Source organism: Fukomys damarensis, unplaced genomic scaffold (assembly GCF_012274545.1).
Source record: "Fukomys damarensis isolate Sample0158 unplaced genomic scaffold, DMR_v1.0_HiC HiC_scaffold_2, whole genome shotgun sequence".
NCBI classification, from domain to species: domain Eukaryota; kingdom Metazoa; phylum Chordata; class Mammalia; order Rodentia; family Bathyergidae; genus Fukomys; species Fukomys damarensis.
The window spans coordinates 6,420,875-6,440,995 of NW_022900914.1; the positions used below are offsets into that span (position 1 = coordinate 6,420,875).

Here is a 20,121-nt window from a genome sequence, read left to right on the forward strand (position 1 = left end):
TTTTTTTTTTTTTTTTTTTTTTTTTTTTTTTTGGTTTTGGGGTGGAGGTCACAAGGTCTCACTGTAATTCAGGCTGGCCTTGATCTCACTTTGTAGCCCAGGCTGGCCTACTCACAGTGATCTTCCTGCCTCAGCCTCCAATGCACTAGGGTTACAGGCGTGCACCACCACACCCAGCCTTTCCATGGCGGTAACAATTCAGTCTCAATGTGAGCTGGAGCCGAGGGGAAGCACCGAGATCTCACTCATTCAAGAAGCATCATCACATCTATATGCCAGGCCTTTTACGGGTGGTTGGGATGCTTGGGTAAGTCAGGTGCCTTTGCCTGGCGTCTGTTGAGAAGTGTTGTCTGATCCTTTGCCTCAGGGCTCAGCGGAAAACTGACCAGCCGAGGAGTCTGTATCTGCATCAGCACTGCTTTTGAGGGGAACCTACTGGATTCCTACTTTGTGGACCTGGTCATACAGAGACCACTCTGGATCCATCACCATTCCGTTCCAGTCTTCATTCCTCTAGAAAAGATAGCTGCAAAGTACTTACAGACCGATATTCAGCGCTTCCTGTTCAGTCTGTGCGAGTACCTAAATGCTTATGCTGGGAGGAAGTACCAGGCAGACCGACTTCAGGTATTTACTTAGGACCTTGTATGTCTCCTTCTATGGGCCAAAGATAGACTTAAAAGGAAAAGAGGGACAGATTGTCTTTTTTATATTTTAAATGTTTCCTAACTCTGAAACAGAAGTGTCTGTTACTTTTCTAATACTTGTTTCTTATTTTCAGACCAGCTATTTTTACTTTTTTCTAACCCCTTTTGTTTTGTTTTGTTTTTGGTACTGGGGATTGAACTCAGGACCTTGCGCTTGTGAGGCAGGCAGTGGTACCACTGAGCTAAATCCCCAGCCCTTTTTTACTCTTGAAACATTAGATGATTTTGAAGTGTAGGTCCTGGTTAAGGGATTATGTTTGTGGTCCTCATTATCACAAGGTAGTGAAGCACAGGTGCTATAATTTAATTCAGCAAGGATTTTTTTTAGAGCACCTACTGTATACAGGTTTTTGATGGACCTTGGGGATAGATACAGAGTAACATAAAGGAATGCTGTCGTCTTCCCCTCAACTCTGGCCTCCTTAGGGTGGCAGCTGAGCCAAGTTTGGAGTGAAAGATACACAGGAAACCAATGCAGATACAAAAAAATGAACTTTAAAGCTTAGCCTTTCCCCCTGTGTACATCTGGATTGACTGAGGTCTCCAGTTGTCAGCTTAAGTGGGTATGTGAGTGCAGAGATGAAGCATCTGACCATATAGTGATGGCAACAGAATTCTTGGCAGAAATGGTGATATCTTCCTGCAGCCTTCGAGTGATTGGGGGCAGGGACAGCACTGGGGATTGAACATGGAGCCTTGTACATGCTAGGCAAGCACTCTACCACTGAGCTACAGTCCCGGCCCTGAGAGTCTTGCTGAATTGCCCGTGCTGGCCTTGAACCTGTGGTCTTGTCTTAGCTTCCCAAGCAGCTGGAATTATAGGCATGCACGACCATGTCCGGCTTAGTTATCTTATATACTTGCCTTTCTTTCTGGCCTTTTTCTAGTCCCCATCTCCTTCTCTAAAATTTAAGGGTCACAGCCACTTTGGTTTGTCTTTGGAGCAATACTCATCATACACTTGCTTTATCTCTCACCCATCAGGGTGACTTTGCAGCCTTTTTGACCAGACCCTTGCATAGAAACTCCCTGTGCAACTTGCTGTTGTTTACTTATAAAGTGGAACAGATGCGTCAGTCCTCGTTTTGTGCCAGACTGCTGTATGAGGACCTCACTGCAACTCTTCCAACTGACACCACTGTTACATATCAAGGTAAGAGGAGGATACCATGCTGAGAAGTACTGTCATGTGCTCCGCTCATGAGCTTGAGTAACAGGTAAATAGGTGGCATCTATCAAGTGGACCTCTGAGACACTTTGTTTACATGCTATAAATCTACTCATTAACAGACAGAGTATTTGGTTCCTGCCAGTGTTTCCTTTCCTCTTTGTAAATGGTAAACATAATCCTAGTCCTCCTGCCTCTGCCCATGTTCTTTCAGTTTATGATTTGTGTTTATGGGAGACCATCTCTTGGAGGAGGACAGCTCAGGCTGAGTCATAAGTTCATTTATAGTGAATGGAGCCAAGAAACTTACTCTGCAGCGAATCCAAGTAGACATTACACACTAGGAGCTTAGCTTTCTAGAATCTATTTTCCAAATGGGAATTTTTCGGGGCTGGCCAAGAGGACTTTTTTTGTGTGGGCTTCTTTCAGCTAAATGTGTCATAATATGACATTGGCAAAAATGAAAAACTGGGTAAAGGGCCGGGGATTCAGCTCAGTGCTACCGCTGCCTGCCTTGGGTGCAAGGTCCTGAGTTCAATCCCTGGTACTCAAAAAATGATGACCACACTGGGTAAAATGTTTTTAGGAGGCAGAAATTTTGAAAGTGCCACAAGTCTCACACCTTAGGTTTTAGTTTTCTTGGGTAGAGTCTGCTTTAAGTCTCTGGCCTCAAAATTACATTGATCCCATAAGGGGCAGCCTCTCTCAGCTCCGAGCAAGTGAAAGATCATATGGGTCCAGAGTAGTGACGATCCAGGTTCTCATTCCTCTGACTGCCCTGAGATTTAAGACTCTCTCTTAGGGACAGAAGCATTATCCACTTCGATGGAAGAACAGCGAGCATCCCATGAAGCTTTATTCCGCACAAAGCCCCTGCATCAGGTATTTGCTTCATTTGCAAAAGAGGAGGAGCTGGATTTGAGCCTGGCCTCCTGAAATACTGTTCTGCTGGGGAAGCACTGCGGTGAATGGCCAGCTCTAGACCTGCAAACTGCCGAGGGGCCCATGCTGTGTCAAAGCACCATCCTCGCTGTGACGTGACAATGCCTGCTGCTTCGTCAGGATGTCAAGGAGTAAGTTTGAATCCACAGACACTGAAATTTTTGGACAGTTTTCCATGACTGTCTGGTCACTTGTTATAATGCTCAGGACCATGTGTTCTTCTGAGGTATTTGATCATATTCTAGCTGAAAATCAAAATGGTTTGTAGACCTATAATAGAAGACATTTTGTGAAAGACTAAAGGGAATTTCTACTGTTTATGGGAGCTTTTAATAATTCTGCCTCATTTTCCTAAGATTTAAAAAGGTTCTTAGAATAGTCTAGATTCATGATATATAGGTCATGAACTTAAAAGAACTTGTCTTTGGTTTGGAGCAATGTGTATTCTAGGCCATTGTTTTATAAGGAATATGGTGTGGTAAAATACTGTTGTATAAAATAATAGCTAAACGTATGAAGTCACTTTGAGAAAGTACAATTAGAAATCTGCATAAATTCAGTCATTGTTGAAAAGGTAAGCAGGCCCTCCCCCTTCATGGTTTCTTCCTGCAGACTCCAGACTGACTGTGAAACTGTGAAATCTTCGTCTCCACCTCTGAGGCCCTTTAGTGTAGTGTTTCTCTCTCTACTGGCACTTTCTCCTTGGCTTAGGGCCAGCTGACAGCTGTGAATGTCTGTCTGGCTGGTCACATTCTCCCATCACAATTCCTGCCCCTTCTTTGCCCAGTCTCAAATGGGGGGGGGGCTATTACTGCTCCAGGCCCAGAGCTGGGCTCAGACATCACGCAAAACTGGCCACTTCTAGACCCCAGGGTCATGGGGCTCTGGCCTGTGGGGGCACCCCACTAAATCAGCTTGGGGGACAGACTAAATCATCGTGGCTGCCTTTTAAAAGAAAGCAGCTTAAGAATAAAAGTAGCATCTCACTTCAAGCTCTTGCCTTCTAGGTGTGTGGTGAGAACCAGTGGTTTTAGTCTGCAGAGCACTTACTAAGACATTAAAAGGATGTTCACAATGATCCCATTTAAGTTGAGTAAAGCTTTTAATAAAACAGTCTTGTTCTTTGTCAATACCTGTAAATTCTTTTAAAGCAGTAGCAAAGGCGACTGTAGCAAGAGCTCAAAAGGCAAGGCAATATTGGAAAGTGTTTTTAACAGGTTAAAAATATAAATGTAGAAGATCTGTTTATATAATTTTCTTTCAGAAATACCCCCCCCCAACTAGGTGAAAGGAAATATTGCACTTTCTGCTCTCATGACTAAGGTGACAGGGTTCCAGAAGAACCTTTCAAGATTATCAGGAACATCAGGACAAGGGTTGCTTGACCTAACCGGGACCCTGAGGACACAGCCAGATCTCCGCGGCAGCTTCCTTCACAACAGCACATTGTCAAGTTCCAGCCAGAAGCACAGCATCCTCCAGCGCCACCTCTGCCAGGCCCCATCTGCAGCAGAGCTCCCGACCTGTGCTCCCAGCCCAGTGGCACAGGCAACCGTGTCCCACCTCTCTGCACTCCTCTCACAGTGGCCATGGCCTCTCTGGGGGAAGAAGGGCTGTGCCAGTACTATGCCTAAGACTCCTACTCTGGGGAAGCTACAGGCACACTGAGGAAGAGTACGGCCACCCTCAGAGCTCACGTATCCACAAACAGATGAAGGCTTGAGATTCTTAAACCTAAAGTCTATGGGAGTGTGCACTTCAGCAATTGGAGAACACTGGGACTTGGTCATTTGCCATTTCCCGATGCCTTTCTTCAGTTTCAAAAAAATAAATTCTCCCTTCCCATGTGGACCATTGTGGGGCCAGAGGCCATTCAGGAGTTATCCACCACCTGGTGGGGCAGTGTAACAGAGGAGCCGTTGGGGAAGGCAGGTGGCCTGTCTCGTCCCTTCAAGAAGAAGGTCAGCAGCTCTCCCTTCCCTTTCACAAAGATGGGACCTCGCCTTACAAAGCGGAAGCCGTACTCTCGGAGGATGACCTGTGTTTCCTCCACCACCTGCACACAGAAAACAGTGAGAGTGTGGGTCAGAGAGGGAGCCTAGACCAATCGGCACAGGGGCTCTGTCCCAGCGCCCTGGAGGGGATGGGGTGAGGGACACGGGACCCGGAACCCTCCACTTCCCAAAGACAGTCCTTGGGCTGCCTGTGTGGCGCATGGTCCGGCCCGTTCCCTCCCTGCTCTCTTGGCCCCATGTCCATTCTGTGGAGCTTTTCTGGCAGGCCTGGCTCATCTCCCCCAGAAGTTAAACCTAAGTGTTGCAGAGGAGGAAGCAGAGGCCTCTCCCCTCCACAGTCGTTCATCTCTCAGCACTGCTGGTGCTCACAGTGGACCGGCGGCAGGAAGCAACAGCACACAGAACAGCACACACTGTTCTGCTTTCCTCTGCCCTAGCCCTTTATCCCAGGACACTGAGCTGTGGTGCTAAACGTACCTGAATGTTGCCCATCACTCCTGTGGACTCCATCCTGCTGGCCACGTTGACTGTATTGCCCCAGATGTCATAGTGTGGTTTCCGGGCTCCAATGACCCCAGCCAGAACCCCTCCTTTGTTCATGCCTGGGGCACAAGGCATAAAGTTCAGCACGACCACATACCAAGCCTCCATCACCCTCTCAGAAGTGGCCACTCTTGGGATCGCTTTCAACCCTCATCACAAAAGCTGGTTATGTAACATCCTATATTCCTTAAGTCGTGTCTCCTGTTCACCCTGTCCTCACCAAGAACTCAGCAGATCTCGGCTACCAGGGCATGCTAGTTAAAGTACTCAGGACAGTGGTGACCAGCTTCCCCAACACCTGGTCCTCCAGGGTCCTGCGGCCTGGCTCAGAAGGAACAATCCCCCTCCCACCCAGTAGGAAGTGATAACTCCCTCGAAAGGGCAGGATGACCTGAAAGGAGCAGAGCCCCCAGCAGGTACTAGATCCTGCAGAGTCAGACAACAGGCTGTCAATAATCAACAGGGACAGGTCCAGCTTCACCACCGTATCATTCAGGTTTCTGACATGACACCAGAACATGACTACTTTTTAGTTCTCCAGCCGCCCCGTGAGTGTGAGGCACCTTTCCAGTCTTCCAGAGCCGCTGGTCTTTCTTACCTATGCGCAGCATGAAGTTGTTGAAGGACTGGTTGTTGATGTTTGTAAGTGTATCCTTCATGGCGAGTGCAAAGTCTGCCAGGTCAGCCAGGTGCTGCCAGCGCTCCTTGTCTGACTTCTCCTCCTGTAGTGAGCAGTGGTGAAAGTGTCAGGAGCTATCCAGGCTGCAACTGTGGTGGCCTGCTTGTCCCAGAGCAGCATTCTGGGGGATTCCTACACATAGTTGTAGTGGCCTCCTTTCCTTCCTACAAGGGAGTCCGCAGCAAAGAATTCACACATCCCTCAAGCAGGCCTAGGGCAGACCGGGCCATGGTGGTGGGGGAGGGAGACACGCTGTCCAGCCTGCTTGCTTCCTGTGTGCCATGTACCTAGTCATGAGGTGAGTCTCTTCACCACCCTCGGAGCCTGGTCTTCAGATTTCTGCGGAGTTGTCCTTGTTTGGATTCAAGTAGTTTAGGCCTTGCCCTGCTTTGTTAACCTCACCCAGTAAGGGGAAATGAGCTGTGGGGATCTGGTGCCAACTACTGCCATTATGGGACAGTAAGAAGGGTAAAATGGTAATGATGTTTTAAGAACAACAACAAAAAGAACAGTGTTTGGTACCAGGCCCCCATGGCTCATTTCCCATTCTAGGAGCTAAACAGCTTAGCAGAACGACAGGCCACAGCAGCCAGTGAGTTCCCAGGGTCTGCCCTTTAAGTTTTCATTGTTAGCTGTGGGAATGGCTCCTGTTCCCTGGTTCTCATCAAAGTTCCAGCCTGACGGGTGTGGTTGGGGTGCCCAAGCCCACTAGGCCTACCCTTTGGAACGATAATGGGTTTTGTTTGTGCTCTGCTATTTCTCTGCTTGTTAGACCTCAGTGAGCCTCTTCTGTCTTCACTGCATGTGCTCTTCGTATGTATCTTGGAGCCCTTTGTGTGACAGTACAAATTAACTTCTCATTTTACCTTTGTAATTTCTCATTTCCCACTTGCTGGTTCTGGGCAAACAAGAGGCTGCTTGTCTCTCATTCCCAGGCAGAATGCTGACCCCTCCCCAGCCCCCGTACCTTGTTGGAGCTGGTAAAGCCATTGGTGTTCACATCTGGGGTGACTCCTGAAGCTGCCATATAGGTGCTGCCAATGGTTTTGATCTTGGTGATGACCCGGAATTTGGGGTTGTCCAGGAGCTAAGGCCAGGGTTAAGCAAAGAGGATTGTCAGCAGTCAAGGAGATGAATGAGTCAACTAATAGATTTACCCACTTACAAGGACCCCACAAAGCATCCAAGAGATGCTTTCGAAAAAATGCTTTATTTATTCTACATCTACCTGCCACGTGATCCTTGACTAACAACACATAAAACTGCCAACTGTCCTGGGGTAACTGAGCACATATGTAAGGGCATTTTTCCTAGTATACATAGCACTCAATAAGTGTTCACTGAATCTGACTGTGAGGGTAGGAGGAGTCCGGGCACCTCTGGGTCTTGTTGGCCAGTCCTTGTCCTGCGATTCCCAGGCTCCCATGCACCCCTCAGACTGAGCAGTTCTAGATGGCTGCAGAAGCACAGATATGACAGGAAAATGCAGCCAGCGTAGAGGCACTTCCTTCCTTCTGCCTTCTATCCTGAGAGCTGATCTAGGATGGCTTAGCTCTGTGACAGGAGGGGCAGGAGGGCACTCACGGAGTCAAAATCAGAGATGATCTCATTGAGGAACCGCAGACACTCAATTCCACCGTTATTGATGCTCTCCTCAGTATAGAAGTCAGCAAAGTTGGGCAGAGAGGCAAACATGACTCCTATCTCATCATAGGACTGGCTGTACAGCTCCTAAAAAGAGGCAGGGTCCAAGTGTGCTAGAGAAGCAAGTCTGTCTTCATCACACAAAATACAAATGCTTGAACCCAGACATCTCTCAGATTGTCCCAGTTTTGAATAGAGAGTGCCTCATCACACTCTGAATAATGAAAAACAGCTCTCCAAGTTCTTTTAACAAACCCTCCCCCGCCCTGCCTTTTTTTTTGAGTCTCACTGTGTAGTTGAGACGGACCTGGAGCTCACTGTGTAGCCCAGGCTGGTCTCGAACTCACAGCGATCCTCCTGCCTCAGCCTCCTGAGTACTGGGATTACAGGTGTGCACCACCACGCCCGGCCAACCAACCCATCTTTGAGAAGGAGAGTTCAGTGGAGTTGACGACCCCATGCTGCTCTCAGAAGTCACACTGATAGAAGCGGGACATAGGCCAGGTCCCATCCTGTGTGGGAGGCCTCGGGGCCGTGACTAGCTGAGCAGGGTCTGCAGCTGCCCTCCACAAGAAGCGTGGGAGTCCTCTTTTACTGCTAATGCTGCTGCCTAGGGATGGGCCTGGGAGCTCCCAGAAGGAACAACACATGAAGGCCAGTGGCTGGGCTCCTGGCCCCAGCCTGTAGGCCTCCTCCCTCACCTCATCCCTCTTCTTGGACCCAAGGAAATGCCTCGCAACATGCTCGGGCAACATGTTGGTGACCAGGGCCTCATTCCAGCGTCGCATCTCATACACACGTTCCTTCTGGTCATGGACCTCAATCTTCCACAAGAATAGTGTCCGGGCCAGTTTTTCTACCTAGAGATACAGATACAGGCAAGGCAGGTATGTGCTCTAAAGCTAGCTGTTTAAGGAAAGATGAAGGACGGGGCTTAGAGGGATGGGATCCACTTGGAGAAACTGAAAGGTGCATAAATAGCAAGGAAGGTAAAACCCTGGTGGATTCACACCCCATAGCAAGGTTCCCAGTCCTGGTTACAACTGAGATCCAGCAGGTGTTCACATGTATAAGGAGCCTAAGGGCCCTAATTTTAGCTGCAGGTCTGCCTTGTGGGGGCGGGCAGGATCTCCAGCCCAGGGCAAGGTCCCCATTTGCCCTTTCTCCATTTGGAAGGCTGTACTTCCCCCAGCACACCACTAGGCGGCACTCAAGCTAACACGAGTTCTTGTATGGCTACCTCCCCTTCTCTTTTAAACCACAAAAACTGCCTCAGCTTCCTGGCCACTCTGGCTTCAGTGTCGCTGTGTGTGTACACGTGTGTGTGCACACGCCCTTTCCACTGTAGGATGAGTGCAGAAGCCCTCATCTGGTTTAAGGAATAGAGTTGTTCTGGCTCCTGAAAGTCAGGGATGAAATGAAGTGTTTTTCTAGATTATGAAGAAACCAGAACGTGGAGAAGGCAGTGGTTTGCCCAGGGTCTCACAGCATGCTGAGTAAAGGAACCAGCATTCCTTAGGAGCCTGGCCTGCAGACACTGGGAGGTTGGGGCACAGGAGGAGGTATGGGCACTCACGTGTCGGGAGAAGTAGTAAAAGCTCAGCATCATGATGAATATCATCACTGTCATCGAGTACTTAGAAGGTACCAGGGGCAGCCTGCTGGCAGACAGGAAAGTGACTTGAAAGAATACCCATGCTGCCCTCTTAGAAAGGGGAACCCCTCTACCTTGGTTATTTTGTGTCACACTAGGCCTCAGAAACTGCCCGTATTCTCTAAAGCCCCTTCATATTAAGTCTAGATTCCCTGAGGGCAGTAGAGCTTTCTTAGGCCATTGGGCTCCTATCTAACCAGCCAGCCCTGGCCTCTCCTGGCTACCTAAGGAAGTGACATCAGGACAGACTCTCAGACAATTAAGAGCCACTGTAGCACCTGACTGATCCCAGAAATGGCTACCAGCATGTAGGATTGGAAAAAGGAAAAGCCAATAGCACTGAGATTTCATAGGGATTAGGGTACAATCTTAACGTGGTTTTTTCTAACTTTATCCATATTTTTGTACAGCATTGTACAGTATTCTACTGTATGAATATACCACAATTTATCATTTTCCTGTTGATGTCATTTTGGTTGTTTCCATTTTGGCGTGTATGTGTGTATATCATAAACTATTCGATGAATGTTCTTAATATGTCAAGAGTAAGTCTACATAAGTTGGAGGAAAAATTTCACAAATCATGATCAGGCTTCCTGCCTATAGGTCGACTATGACATGCCGAAATATAACTCCATTTCTGCCTCCAGTCAAAGCCGAGACCTCAATGGTCCCATGATGCTGTGATCCTCAAGGGCAAGATTACATCAACAAATTCCTTATCAGTTTAACTCATCCCGCCTACTGTTGTAAGAATGTCTTTGCTCATCTTGCTATCCTAATCATCATAATACCCTCATCAGCATAAGATCCTCATAGTCTAAGGATTACCACCACCTCTGAATCATGTTACTCCCTTTGAACCCAAAAATAGTGAAAAATTCAGGACGCCTTTGTCTTTGCTGCCCAGAGCATCACTGATGAGGCCCAAAGTTCAGCTTCTACTCTTAAGTCTCATTTCCTGTCTTTACTCATTAATTCGCCTTGTGCAGTTGTGGCTCACAGGAGACCAGGACCCCACTGCAAGGGCTCTGGTTACAACCCCTCTCCCTGCTCCCTACACTTACACGTAAACCCTGGTCCTGGGGATAAAACTTGAGTCCTTGTGCTTGCGAGCAAAGGACTGTTTTTAACTTTACTAAACAATCCCAAATTGTTTCTAAAGTGGTTCTACCAATTTATATTGCCACCAGGCATGCATGGATTATCATTAAACTTGATCTTAGATTTTTGAATTTTCTCTGTGTATAATGGTATCTTGTTATGGTTTTAATTTGCATTTGATTATTTGCCTTTTATTAGTAGCCATTTAGAGTTTTGTGTGAAGGCCCATCTGAGTCTTCTACCACCCTCCATCAAGTTATGCCTTTTAAAAAACAACTTACTTGAAAGTCTAGTCAATCACTGAATCGTAAAATGCTATACTGTAGAATTAGAAAGGATCTTAGAAAACCCCTTCTTTCGGTGTCCTTCTCAAGAGGTGAAACAGACCCAGGAAAGCTGACCTGCCTTTGATCCCATAGAGAACAAATGACCACCGTGGGTCCGAGCCAGATCTTCCCTCGGCAGTGTCTTCCCCCGTGCTTTCCTGCTGTCTGTCTTAGCAGCCAGTGCAGCACAGCTATGACCCACCTGGCCATCCTAGCCTCACCCGCACCCACCCTTGGCCCACCTGCACCCACACTGCTCTGCACCCCAGCCCTCCTGAACACACGTGCCCACTCCTGCAGCCTGTACACTGCAGATCGTGTGCCTTGCGATCCTGGGGGTGGCCTGCTGAATTCTGTCTCCAGAGGAAGCACTGTAAATGCACGACAGGGGAACACAGTAGCCCTCACCTGTCTGTGCCATTGAGCCCAGGAGTGGAAAGCACCTGCATCTTCTCCGAGGCCACCATGGGAGGGCTGTCGGAAAGAGTTAACACTCAGGCCACACCTGGGTAGGAAGCCACGCCCAGCACTCACTGAGGTGAGGACTATCGCCAAGTCACAGCCAACCAGCGACGTGTGAGAAGACGCGAACCCTTACTCCACACAAGTGACAGCCCCGGGACAGAGGGGGACTGGGGGGGACCACGCAGATCCCCAGTCGGGTTTCATCTTACGTGTGCTCCTGGAAGCGTTTGTAGTCATATTCATCAAAGACAGGGCACCAGGTGTAGAGGTTGATGGTGGCTGCTGCGCCTGTGACCAGCAGCATGAGCGTGAGCTTCACCATGTGGCTGACCTGCACCAGCATGATGGTGGCGATGAGGGACAGCACGGCAATATAGCTGTAATACTTGGGGTTCTCCAGGCAGCCGCCCTCCAGCTCCAGCTCCACCGTCCCATTGTGGGGTCCTGCGTAGTACTGGAGACAGCTAAGCTGGAGGCGGGATAAGTAGGAGGGGAAAGGGGAAGGTAATGGCAGATTGAGAGGGCTGCGCGGTGGCAGTGGCTGTTCAGCTGCCCTGCCCTGCCCCCTCAGAAACAGAAGGATGGGAAAATTTAATCACGTTAAGTCAGGAACTTTGGCTAAGAGCTTTATCATCACCTCATTTGATGTTCAGCAAACTCACTATTTTCACAGAACATTGGGCTAGGCCTGCCCAGAGTCACACACACAAGTGCTAAAGTGTGACCAGGGGCCAGGTCTTCAAGCTGCACATCCAGCACACTTGTTACATTAAACTCGCTGCAGGAGCGGCTTTGGGGAGCTCACCCCTTCTGGAGTCTGTTCCTTGGTTGTATCATGGGGCAGATGGAGTCAACAGACAGTACATCCATAAACCAAAAAACCTTTTCTTGAAACTTTCATCTGGCTTTGGGCAAGGTCTTGGCACTGACGCTAACCTAGAGAGAATTCTCATGCATGTCTAGCTTCCCACGCTGCCGGTGACAGCCACTGCAGACATCCTGCACAGCATCTGAAACAGCTGTCCCCAGAGCCAGGCACTGGCCTCAGGTGCGCTCTGACATACAAGAGGCCAGGCCCTCCAGAGAGGGCCCTGCAGCCCACAGCATGGTCCACTTTGGCACTAACTCCTCACTCCTGTCGGACTAATGTGGACTGGTTGTGCCACAAAGCTTTGTCACTTACACCACTGCCAGAATAAATCTCCCTGCTGGTCTATTCCTGATCTTAAATTGTTAAAGGAAACACAGCAAATAATGTAACATTATGTTTTTAAGAAGGACTTTTATTTTTCCTTTGGTGGCGCTGAGAATGGAACCCAGGGCCTCTGCACTGAGCTATACCCCAGTCCTGTTTTTTATTCTGAGGTAAGGTCTTGCCAAGTTGCCTGGGCTGGGCTCATACTGGTGATCCAGTGCTGAGATTGTAGGCTTGTGCCATCCTGCCCAGATGAAAACAGACTTTTTTAGAGCGTGCACACGGAACTACCACATGTGGAGGAAGCTGTGAGAGCTGACGAGAACATCTGTGCACCAGTGCTCAATAAATGCCTGGGACTCTAAATCAGCACATCCAGTCTTCTGACCCCAGGCCTTCTCCCCAGGAAAGCACCCGGCTGCCTGCTCGCTTCTCCAGGAATTGAGGAGAGCAGAGAAAGAAGGTGATCTGGCCTGCCCCTGGCCACTGGGCCCTGTGAAGCTGCTGTCCACAGACCCCATGCTCTTGATGGTAAAGGTTTACCTCCCAGACACCTGGCACCAGCTATACTGTAAGGTGTGCCTCAGACAGGCAGTGCTTATCTGCACATCTGGAAATAGGACTGGGACTCAGAACTCCTTCAATTCATGACCAACAGCTATGTGGCCTACAGCAAGTGAAGGAAACTTTCGGAGCCTTAGTTTCTTCATGTGAGAGTGTAGGTATAAATGCACCTACCCCAGAACAGTGCATTGAACTGGGCTTTGAACTCTGGAAGAGGGAGGAGCTGAAAAGGACAGGAACAGTCTTGGAGTTTCCCTGGGCAACAGCAGGAAGACCTCCATTTAGCTGGGATAACCATTAGGAACCCGCATCTGCTGGCAGACAAATGGCTGCCAGTATAGAAGCCCTTCACCAGATGGCCACCAGCAGAGCTCACCATGTCCACGACGTCTGCCATAACCAGAATGAAGATGGCCAACATGGCCCAGGTATTCCTGGCCCAGCGGGTCCGGTCAATCCAAGTTGAGAAGGCCACAAGCTTCTTAGGAAAGGCCTAAGAGGAATGAAATTGCAAGGGCCATGAGCCTGTGACAGCTTTTGTCCTGCACAGGTGGCTGCTGACGACTGCTTGCTCCCACACGCTAGGCTCAGGAACCTAACAAGTAATGCCTTGCTGCAAATTCACCAGGAAACTGACAGTCAGGCTCCACTGAGGACACAGAGCAGGAGTCCAGAGCCCTCAAGGTGTGTGTGCAAACCCATGGCCTCTGGGCCGTACCCCTGGCACGGCAGACACAGTGACTCCTAGGAGCTAGGGCGGCACCAGCCAGCAGTACCAACTCCCAGGCAAGGGAGGCGAACATCTGTAGAGCTGCCTGCCCCACCATGTCCCCGGCTTTTCCTGTGTCGGTACACCCAAATCCCGTTACCTGGAAAACCACCTGTCATTATTTTTCCTAAAACACTGCTTTTTCTTTGTCATTTCATCAGAAATGGGCAGGCACCTCAGCGCCTGCAGGAGCCCTCATGCTAGGCTGGCTTTTAACGTCCTTCACAACTGGAGCCAACCCTCCTGGCTGGGCCTTCTCTGCCTTGGCCCTGTGTGTGGCAGTGCTATGGGCTACCTGAGCCCAGCCCAGGGTGGGGGTGCCCAGCTGGTGGGCAGTGGGTAAAATGGGGGAACCGTCCTAACAGGAGACCGTCAGCATAACTCCATCAGTACCCAGTTTCACAGAAGCTTCCAAACCCAACAGGAAAGAGCCTCTCACCCGGGGAAAGATGGCGGCCAGTGAGCAGATGGTCAGGATCAGCAGCAGGATCTCCCCAACCACAAACGTCACATAGTTTGTCATCAGCCTGTGGCACAGAGAAGATGATTAGAGAACCACCCGAGGGAAGTGAGATTGGGTGAGAAGCTTGGAGTGTAGGGACAAGTGGCACAGCCTGTGCCTGAGAAGTTCCATGTGACGCCAGGGAACTGGACCCTGCACCCAGCACAGGGCCTGGGAATGGCCACCTTCCCAGCTGTAACTGTCTCCCCAGGATGTTTCTTGGATGGGGGAAAGGCCACAGATGCCTGGACACAGCCCAATAAAAACTTAGGAAGGAATGTTTGGAATGAGCCTCTGCCATGCGGTGATGGTGAAGGAACAGTACAGAAGCCGGCAGATGGGGGCGCTGCTGAGTCATCCTTTCTGTACAGAGCCTCAGTGGATGGGCTCCTTCCACATCCGTTTTACCACATTTGCGCCGAGAAGTCTGCCACCTAAATCCTCCTCTCACACCCAGTCCCTTTCCTTCTTCCATGGAGAGTGCTCTAGCCAAGAGTCCCAAAAACCTCCATGGTGCTAAATAAATCCAGTGTCCTATCTGGGGTCACCTCTTAGCCCACTCTGAAATATTTTCCCACTTGGGTTTCTGGGTCTTCTCAGTGCCTGCTGCTGCGTTCTGTCTCCCATTTTACCTGCAGCTCTGTGCCCGCCCTCCCCTTGGTGACAGCGTCGGGGCTCATGCTCTCAGTGCACCCACATACGGGTGACTCCCAGGTGTGGAGCTCCAGAACCTTCCTCTCCCAGGCCCCAAAATACTGCCCAGCTACTCATGGACAACGTCTCGTAGGCTTCTCAAACCAAACATGGCCGAAAGCCAACTCCAGGGCTCATCTTCCTCTGTTTCCCATTTTGGTTAATGGCAACTCCTTCCTGCCAGTTGCTCAGGTCACAAACCTTGAAGACATCCTTGACTCCACAACCAACCTGTTAGCAGATCCTGTCAGTTGTCTCCCAAATACCTTCAGAATCCATCCACCCATTGCTAAGCTTCAGAATCCAACCACTCAGCCCTGTCTTTTCTAACTTCAGCCTGGCCTAAGTTACCACGATTGACTGGGTCACTGCCATCACCGTGTCCACCTTTGTTTTCCACACAGCAAAGGGGATCCCTCTACATCTGTTCCTTAGCAGGTGAGCCCCTCTCCCAATTTAGAGCCAGAGCTGGCACCCTGCCTCCAAGTTCCCAGGCTCCCAGACCAATGCCCCCTTTCCAGGAGTGCAGAACCCTCCCTGCACCAGAGGCCCAGGGCCACCTCCGCACCCCTGCTGGGACAGGTGACTCCAGGCAGGAGAAGGCTTACCCATCACCCTCTGCACCTTTACTGAAGTATCACCTTGTGGGCAAGGCCTTGTTTGACCCTGGCTCCTGCCACCCTTGCTTTTCTTTTATCTGCATGCAGAATTATTTAGACACACATGCCTGCCTAGCTTCCTCTATGAGGATCTAAGTTCCATAAGAGCATGGGTTTTTTACGTTCTGTTCACTGCTACACTCCCAAACCTTAATCTCCAGGCCCAGGGTCAACAATAAGTATTTGTAAAATGAAATGACTTTGATCTCCCAACAATGCTGAGAGTTCACCAAGGCAGACATCATCTCCGTGGGCCAGGTGAGCAAACTCAGGCTCCAGGAACCTGCAGTGGCCTGCCACAGTGCCACGTCCAGAATCAGGTGGAGTGGCTGAGTCCCTGGCTCTTCTCAGGTCCTAGGACCAATGCAAACAGAGATGCACATACCATGCTCCCTGAGAGGGGACCCTGTGAAGGAGGGAGCTGCGAGTGAGCTGCTGGGTGACATGCGCCCTTTAGACGGGGCTTCCGCAGCCAGACAAGGACTGCGGGACACCCAGAGGGCCTGTGCCAGAGCCTGCAACCTGCCTACGTTGAGCCAAGCAGGGGGAGGCAGGTTGGCCTTGGTGACTGAGGCGGAGGCAGGAAGGGAACAGGGACACCTGTGCCCCAACCTCAGGCTGCCCCTCGAGGCCTGGAGGTCCTCACCAGGGGTCAATGAGGATCTCGACCAGGGCGGTGCAGAGCAGGACCACACAGGAGCAGCTGAAGGCAGCCCCACTCTGCTTTTCCTTCTCCACCGAGTAGCGGGTCTCCATCTCCGGGTCCATGAAGCGCATGGAGAGGAGGAATGTATTTCTCTTCTTTACCCTGCGGCGGAAACAAGCCCTGTGAACCACGAAGGCTGCACCTGCTGAGCCTGCTGGGGCGGGGCCGCCTTCCAGGACACAGCTTCCTGTGAGGGGCCCCGGGCAGGGCCCTGCGCGTGGCACCTACACCTGGGCCGACTCTCGCTCCAGCAAGGCCTCATTGAGCAGCTGATTGAGCTCATGCTCGTCCTCGGATGCGTCCACCACTCGGTCAGCCAGGTCCTGGAGCCGCAGCCTGCGGCGGGGGTTGGGGAAGGAGGGGTTGTCGGCCTGTAGTGTGGAGGCAGGGGAAGAGGGAGGAGCAGGGGCTCAGACTCACGGCTGATCCCTGAGCTCCATCCTGCTGGGGTCCCGCCTGCTCCCCCGGCCCCCAACAGCAGCCTGCAGTATTGCCCCTGGTGGCAGCGCTGGGGGTGCCCCTGGCTCCTGAGTAGCTTGGGCAGCACAGTCCTGGCTCGTCCACTGCCGAACGCAGGTCAGACATCCGTGGGTGCTGCGTGACTCCCGGGCCTAGGGCTTTAGCCATCAAAGGCGATCAGACCTGGCTCACACTGAAGATGATCCGAGCGGGCAGCAACGGGAGAGGCGAGCATGCCCCGTCACTGGTGGGCAAAGAGGCTGGCGGAACCGGCGCACCCACTGAACCTTACTGCCAGTCCCAGAGGAAAAGCACCGACTCAATCACAGCTACTCAGCTGTGGGCCGCGCAGTCACCGAGTGCATCTGGGCACCGGGGCTACCACTCCTCGGTCTGATGCTCGCTGTGACACCGAGTCTGAGCCAGAACCTGGCGCCCTCGGCCCTGTCCTATGTGCGATGGCACGGCTGGCATCTACCCATGGAGCACATTGGAGCAGAGTGACACGGGGACAGGCTGCTACAGCCACCTGCGTGTTAGCAAGTTACATCGCGTCTACGTCCACTCTGTCAAGAAGGTCGCAGTAAACAAAGGCCGCCAAATGCCGGGTGCTCAAGGAAAAGCCAGTTTTCGTTAAGGCCTGGCTGTCTTCTCCAGAGACTGACCCAATGGCCACAGGGATGACTCTTCAGTCCCCTGCCACCACTTCCAGCCAGCTCGGCAAGGCAGAGATCTCCATCTCCGCGTCCTCATTCAGAAAGGGCAGTTCCGATCCTTTCCTGAGACACGCCACTCCCGTGACAAGGCCGATCCTCCCTGAGTGGGCTCCGGAAGTGCCCTCTGTGCATGGGCCTTGTGGGGTTTGACCTAACCAGAGGGGTGAGGCACGTCACATCCTGCAGCACCTTCCATGGCCATCCCTGCTGGGGGAGCTAGAAGATTCCAGGCCACCGAGCTACACCAGGCCTCAGCGGCAGTGCCACCCCCACCCCACATACCTGAGGTGACAGTCACTGTAGAGAGCAGCAGCGCCGGGCCAGCGTCCCAGACGCCCACTCCCCACGAGCTGACCCTCAGTGAGCCCTCCTTGCTCAAGAGCTCCCACCAACCTGGGCCTCCTGCTCCTCAGGCTCCTCCGAAGTGGAGCCGCTGGTGTGGGCACTGCCATTAGGCTCCTTGGTCTCAATAAGGACGGGGGAGCTGGGCTTCGAGGACACTGGGGCTCCGTTTGGCAGGGCCTGCGGTGGAAGGGAGTGGTCATCAGGGACCTCGGACAGACTGCCTGTCACTCATGTCAGCCTGTGGGTGGGCACTGTTTTTCTGGAACCTTCCACCTACATTGTAGAAGCCTCACTGACCTAGAAATTTCACTATTCAGTTCCTCCTCTAGAATAGTAATTTTATTTTATTTATTTATTTTGTGGTACTGGGAATTGATCTCGGGTCCTTGTGCTTGCGAGGCAGGCTAGAATATTAATTTTAAAATGCTATCATTTTCTAGTATCAATTTCTACTATTAAAAGTTTTTTAGGCAGAGAGACAGCCAGTTGCTCCAACCTGTTTCTAAAACAGTGACTCAGTGACTCGAAGGTCAGTCTGGGAGGGTCCTGTCACGTGCACTGTGTCTGAATAAGCCCCACAAACTGACGTGGTTGGTAGTGCTCCTTGCGGGGATGTTCATCACTAACTCGGGGGCAGCTCATTCCTTCAGTGCATGCGCACTTGTTGAGGACAGACTGTCGTCCAGCCTTCTGGAGTTCATATTCTTATTGAAAAGGAAAGTCCACAGTGGACGGGAGGGAAACAGGAGATAGGATGCAGGGGTCATTGGGGTTGTGAAGAGGGTAGTGGGTGGAGTGTTACTAAAGGTGCCAGTTCAATAAAGACCCAAAGGAACAAATTAAAAGAGAATTCCTCAAAAAAAAAAAAAAATTGTGCAAAGGCCCTGGAGCAGGCCCTGCCCAGGGACAAGAGTGCCAGCCCGGCAGCCAGTGCTGCTGGGAGACCCACAGGGGCCACACACGGGCTGGACCACAGTGGCCCTGCTGTTTCTGTCCCATCCTTCTTCCCCTCCCACTCAGGACACCTTCCGTGGTGCTGGCCCCCCTGCTCGCCCACTCGTGCACTCTCCCCGGACACCCGCAACACCTCCCCTCACAGCCTCTGATGCACTGCCACTGGCAATTCCAACTTGCCACAAAGCACACTCACTGTCGCCCCCAGGACTGCTTTCCCCTGGCAGAGGCGCTGCTCCCTGGGCTGAGAATGACCTCCGCCCCGCCCGCCCTCACCTCTGTGGCCGGCCAGCCGCAGGACCCGCCAGCCCTTCCACAGCAGACTCTTTCCAGACCCTACCACAGGAGGGGCTCACCAAGCCGTTGAGGCCGTTCCGGGTGGCTGTCTTCTTCACCTCTGGCCTGGAGGCAATGACCAAGTAGGTCTCAATGCCCTTCTCCTCCAGGTAATCGCAGCGGCTGCCCCCGGCACCTGGCTCTACGTCGAACTCTCCCTTCAGACAGTCCAAGGTGCTCTGGGAGATGTGCACACGCCTGGACCACAGCGACAGCCCCTGAGTGCCCGCCCCGGGACAGTCCTGCCACTAACCAGCAGTGTGGGCAGCGTGGCACCCACTCCCCGCGTCACCATTGGATCCCTAGTAATACGGTTTTGCTCATGGGCTACTGAGGTAAGGGATGAAGATGCTGACTCTGAACTTATGTCGTGGTCCATTTATTCCCCACCCTGCTTGAGTCTCGGTTGCAATCCCGGTGGCCCAAGGACACAGCTCAGGACACTCTCCGCCCAGGCAGAAGGCCAGGCTGTCCCTCCCTGGCCTGTCCCCCAAGCACAGGGCCTGCAGAAGAGCTGAGTGAGGCACAAAGGTGCAGCCTCCAGGTGCTGCCCGACTGCACTGGTAATCGCACCTTTGGGAGGCTGGGGCTGTGACATCGGAGTTCAAGGACCACGGCTGCAGAGCCCCAGGTGGGGCCTCGGGGGGCCTCAGCCAGGGCAGGAGCAGGGTGGAGGCAGAGACCCTCCTGGCAGGAAGGGGCTCAGGGCCCCGTTCCTGGTAGAGCCAACAGCCCGAGGGCGGTGGGCCAGCCCCCTCCTCGCCCTCACACCGGCCCACCTGGGCGCTCTCACCCTGGGATGCCGCCAGCCTCCATCTTGTTGGCCACAGTGACATCGGTGGACCACACGTCGTACTGCCAGCGCTTCTGGCCCAGCACGCCGCCCAGCACAGTGCCCGTGTGCACGCCCACACGCATGTCCACGCCGGTCTTGGTCTTCTCACGCACGTACCTGCCGGGCACAGGAGAGGCTCGG

The 20,121-nt window shown here is 51.9% G+C and overlaps 2 protein-coding genes across 4 annotated transcripts in view; one reads left to right on the forward strand and one right to left on the reverse strand.

Moving 5' to 3' along the window:
* The window catches only part of Cenpo (centromere protein O), a 14,969-nt gene extending 10,809 nt beyond the window's left edge, over positions 1-4,160 (forward strand). Inside the window, exons 5-8 of the mRNA XM_033763091.1 lie at positions 368-627; positions 1,692-1,860; positions 2,678-2,948; positions 4,082-4,160. Of these exons, the coding sequence (XP_033618982.1) occupies positions 368-627; positions 1,692-1,860; positions 2,678-2,811 (563 nt within the window). The 3' untranslated portion in view covers positions 2,812-2,948; positions 4,082-4,160. The remainder of the gene's footprint in view (positions 1-367; positions 628-1,691; positions 1,861-2,677; positions 2,949-4,081) is intronic.
* Positions 3,278-20,121, reverse strand: part of Adcy3 (adenylate cyclase 3) — a 79,427-nt gene continuing 62,583 nt past the window's right edge. For 2 of the 3 annotated variants that reach the window (XM_010604865.3, XM_010604867.2), the window contains 16 exons: positions 19,939-20,097; positions 19,166-19,343; positions 17,904-18,032; positions 16,564-16,706; positions 16,276-16,437; positions 14,215-14,302; positions 13,383-13,499; positions 11,457-11,716; positions 11,191-11,256; positions 9,275-9,359; positions 8,400-8,558; positions 7,639-7,785; positions 7,022-7,141; positions 5,974-6,097; positions 5,310-5,434; positions 3,278-4,873 (listed from right to left, as the gene is read on the reverse strand). In XM_010604865.3, coding sequence (XP_010603167.1) covers positions 4,691-4,873; positions 5,310-5,434; positions 5,974-6,097; positions 7,022-7,141; positions 7,639-7,785; positions 8,400-8,558; positions 9,275-9,359; positions 11,191-11,256; positions 11,457-11,716; positions 13,383-13,499; positions 14,215-14,302; positions 16,276-16,437; positions 16,564-16,706; positions 17,904-18,032; positions 19,166-19,343; positions 19,939-20,097 — 2,245 coding nt within the window. In that variant the 3' untranslated portion in view covers positions 3,278-4,690. The remainder of the gene's footprint in view (positions 4,874-5,309; positions 5,435-5,973; positions 6,098-7,021; positions 7,142-7,638; positions 7,786-8,399; positions 8,559-9,274; positions 9,360-11,190; positions 11,257-11,456; positions 11,717-13,382; positions 13,500-14,214; positions 14,303-16,275; positions 16,438-16,563; positions 16,707-17,903; positions 18,033-19,165; positions 19,344-19,938; positions 20,098-20,121) is intronic. The other variant, XM_010604866.3, reaches the window with a different exon arrangement.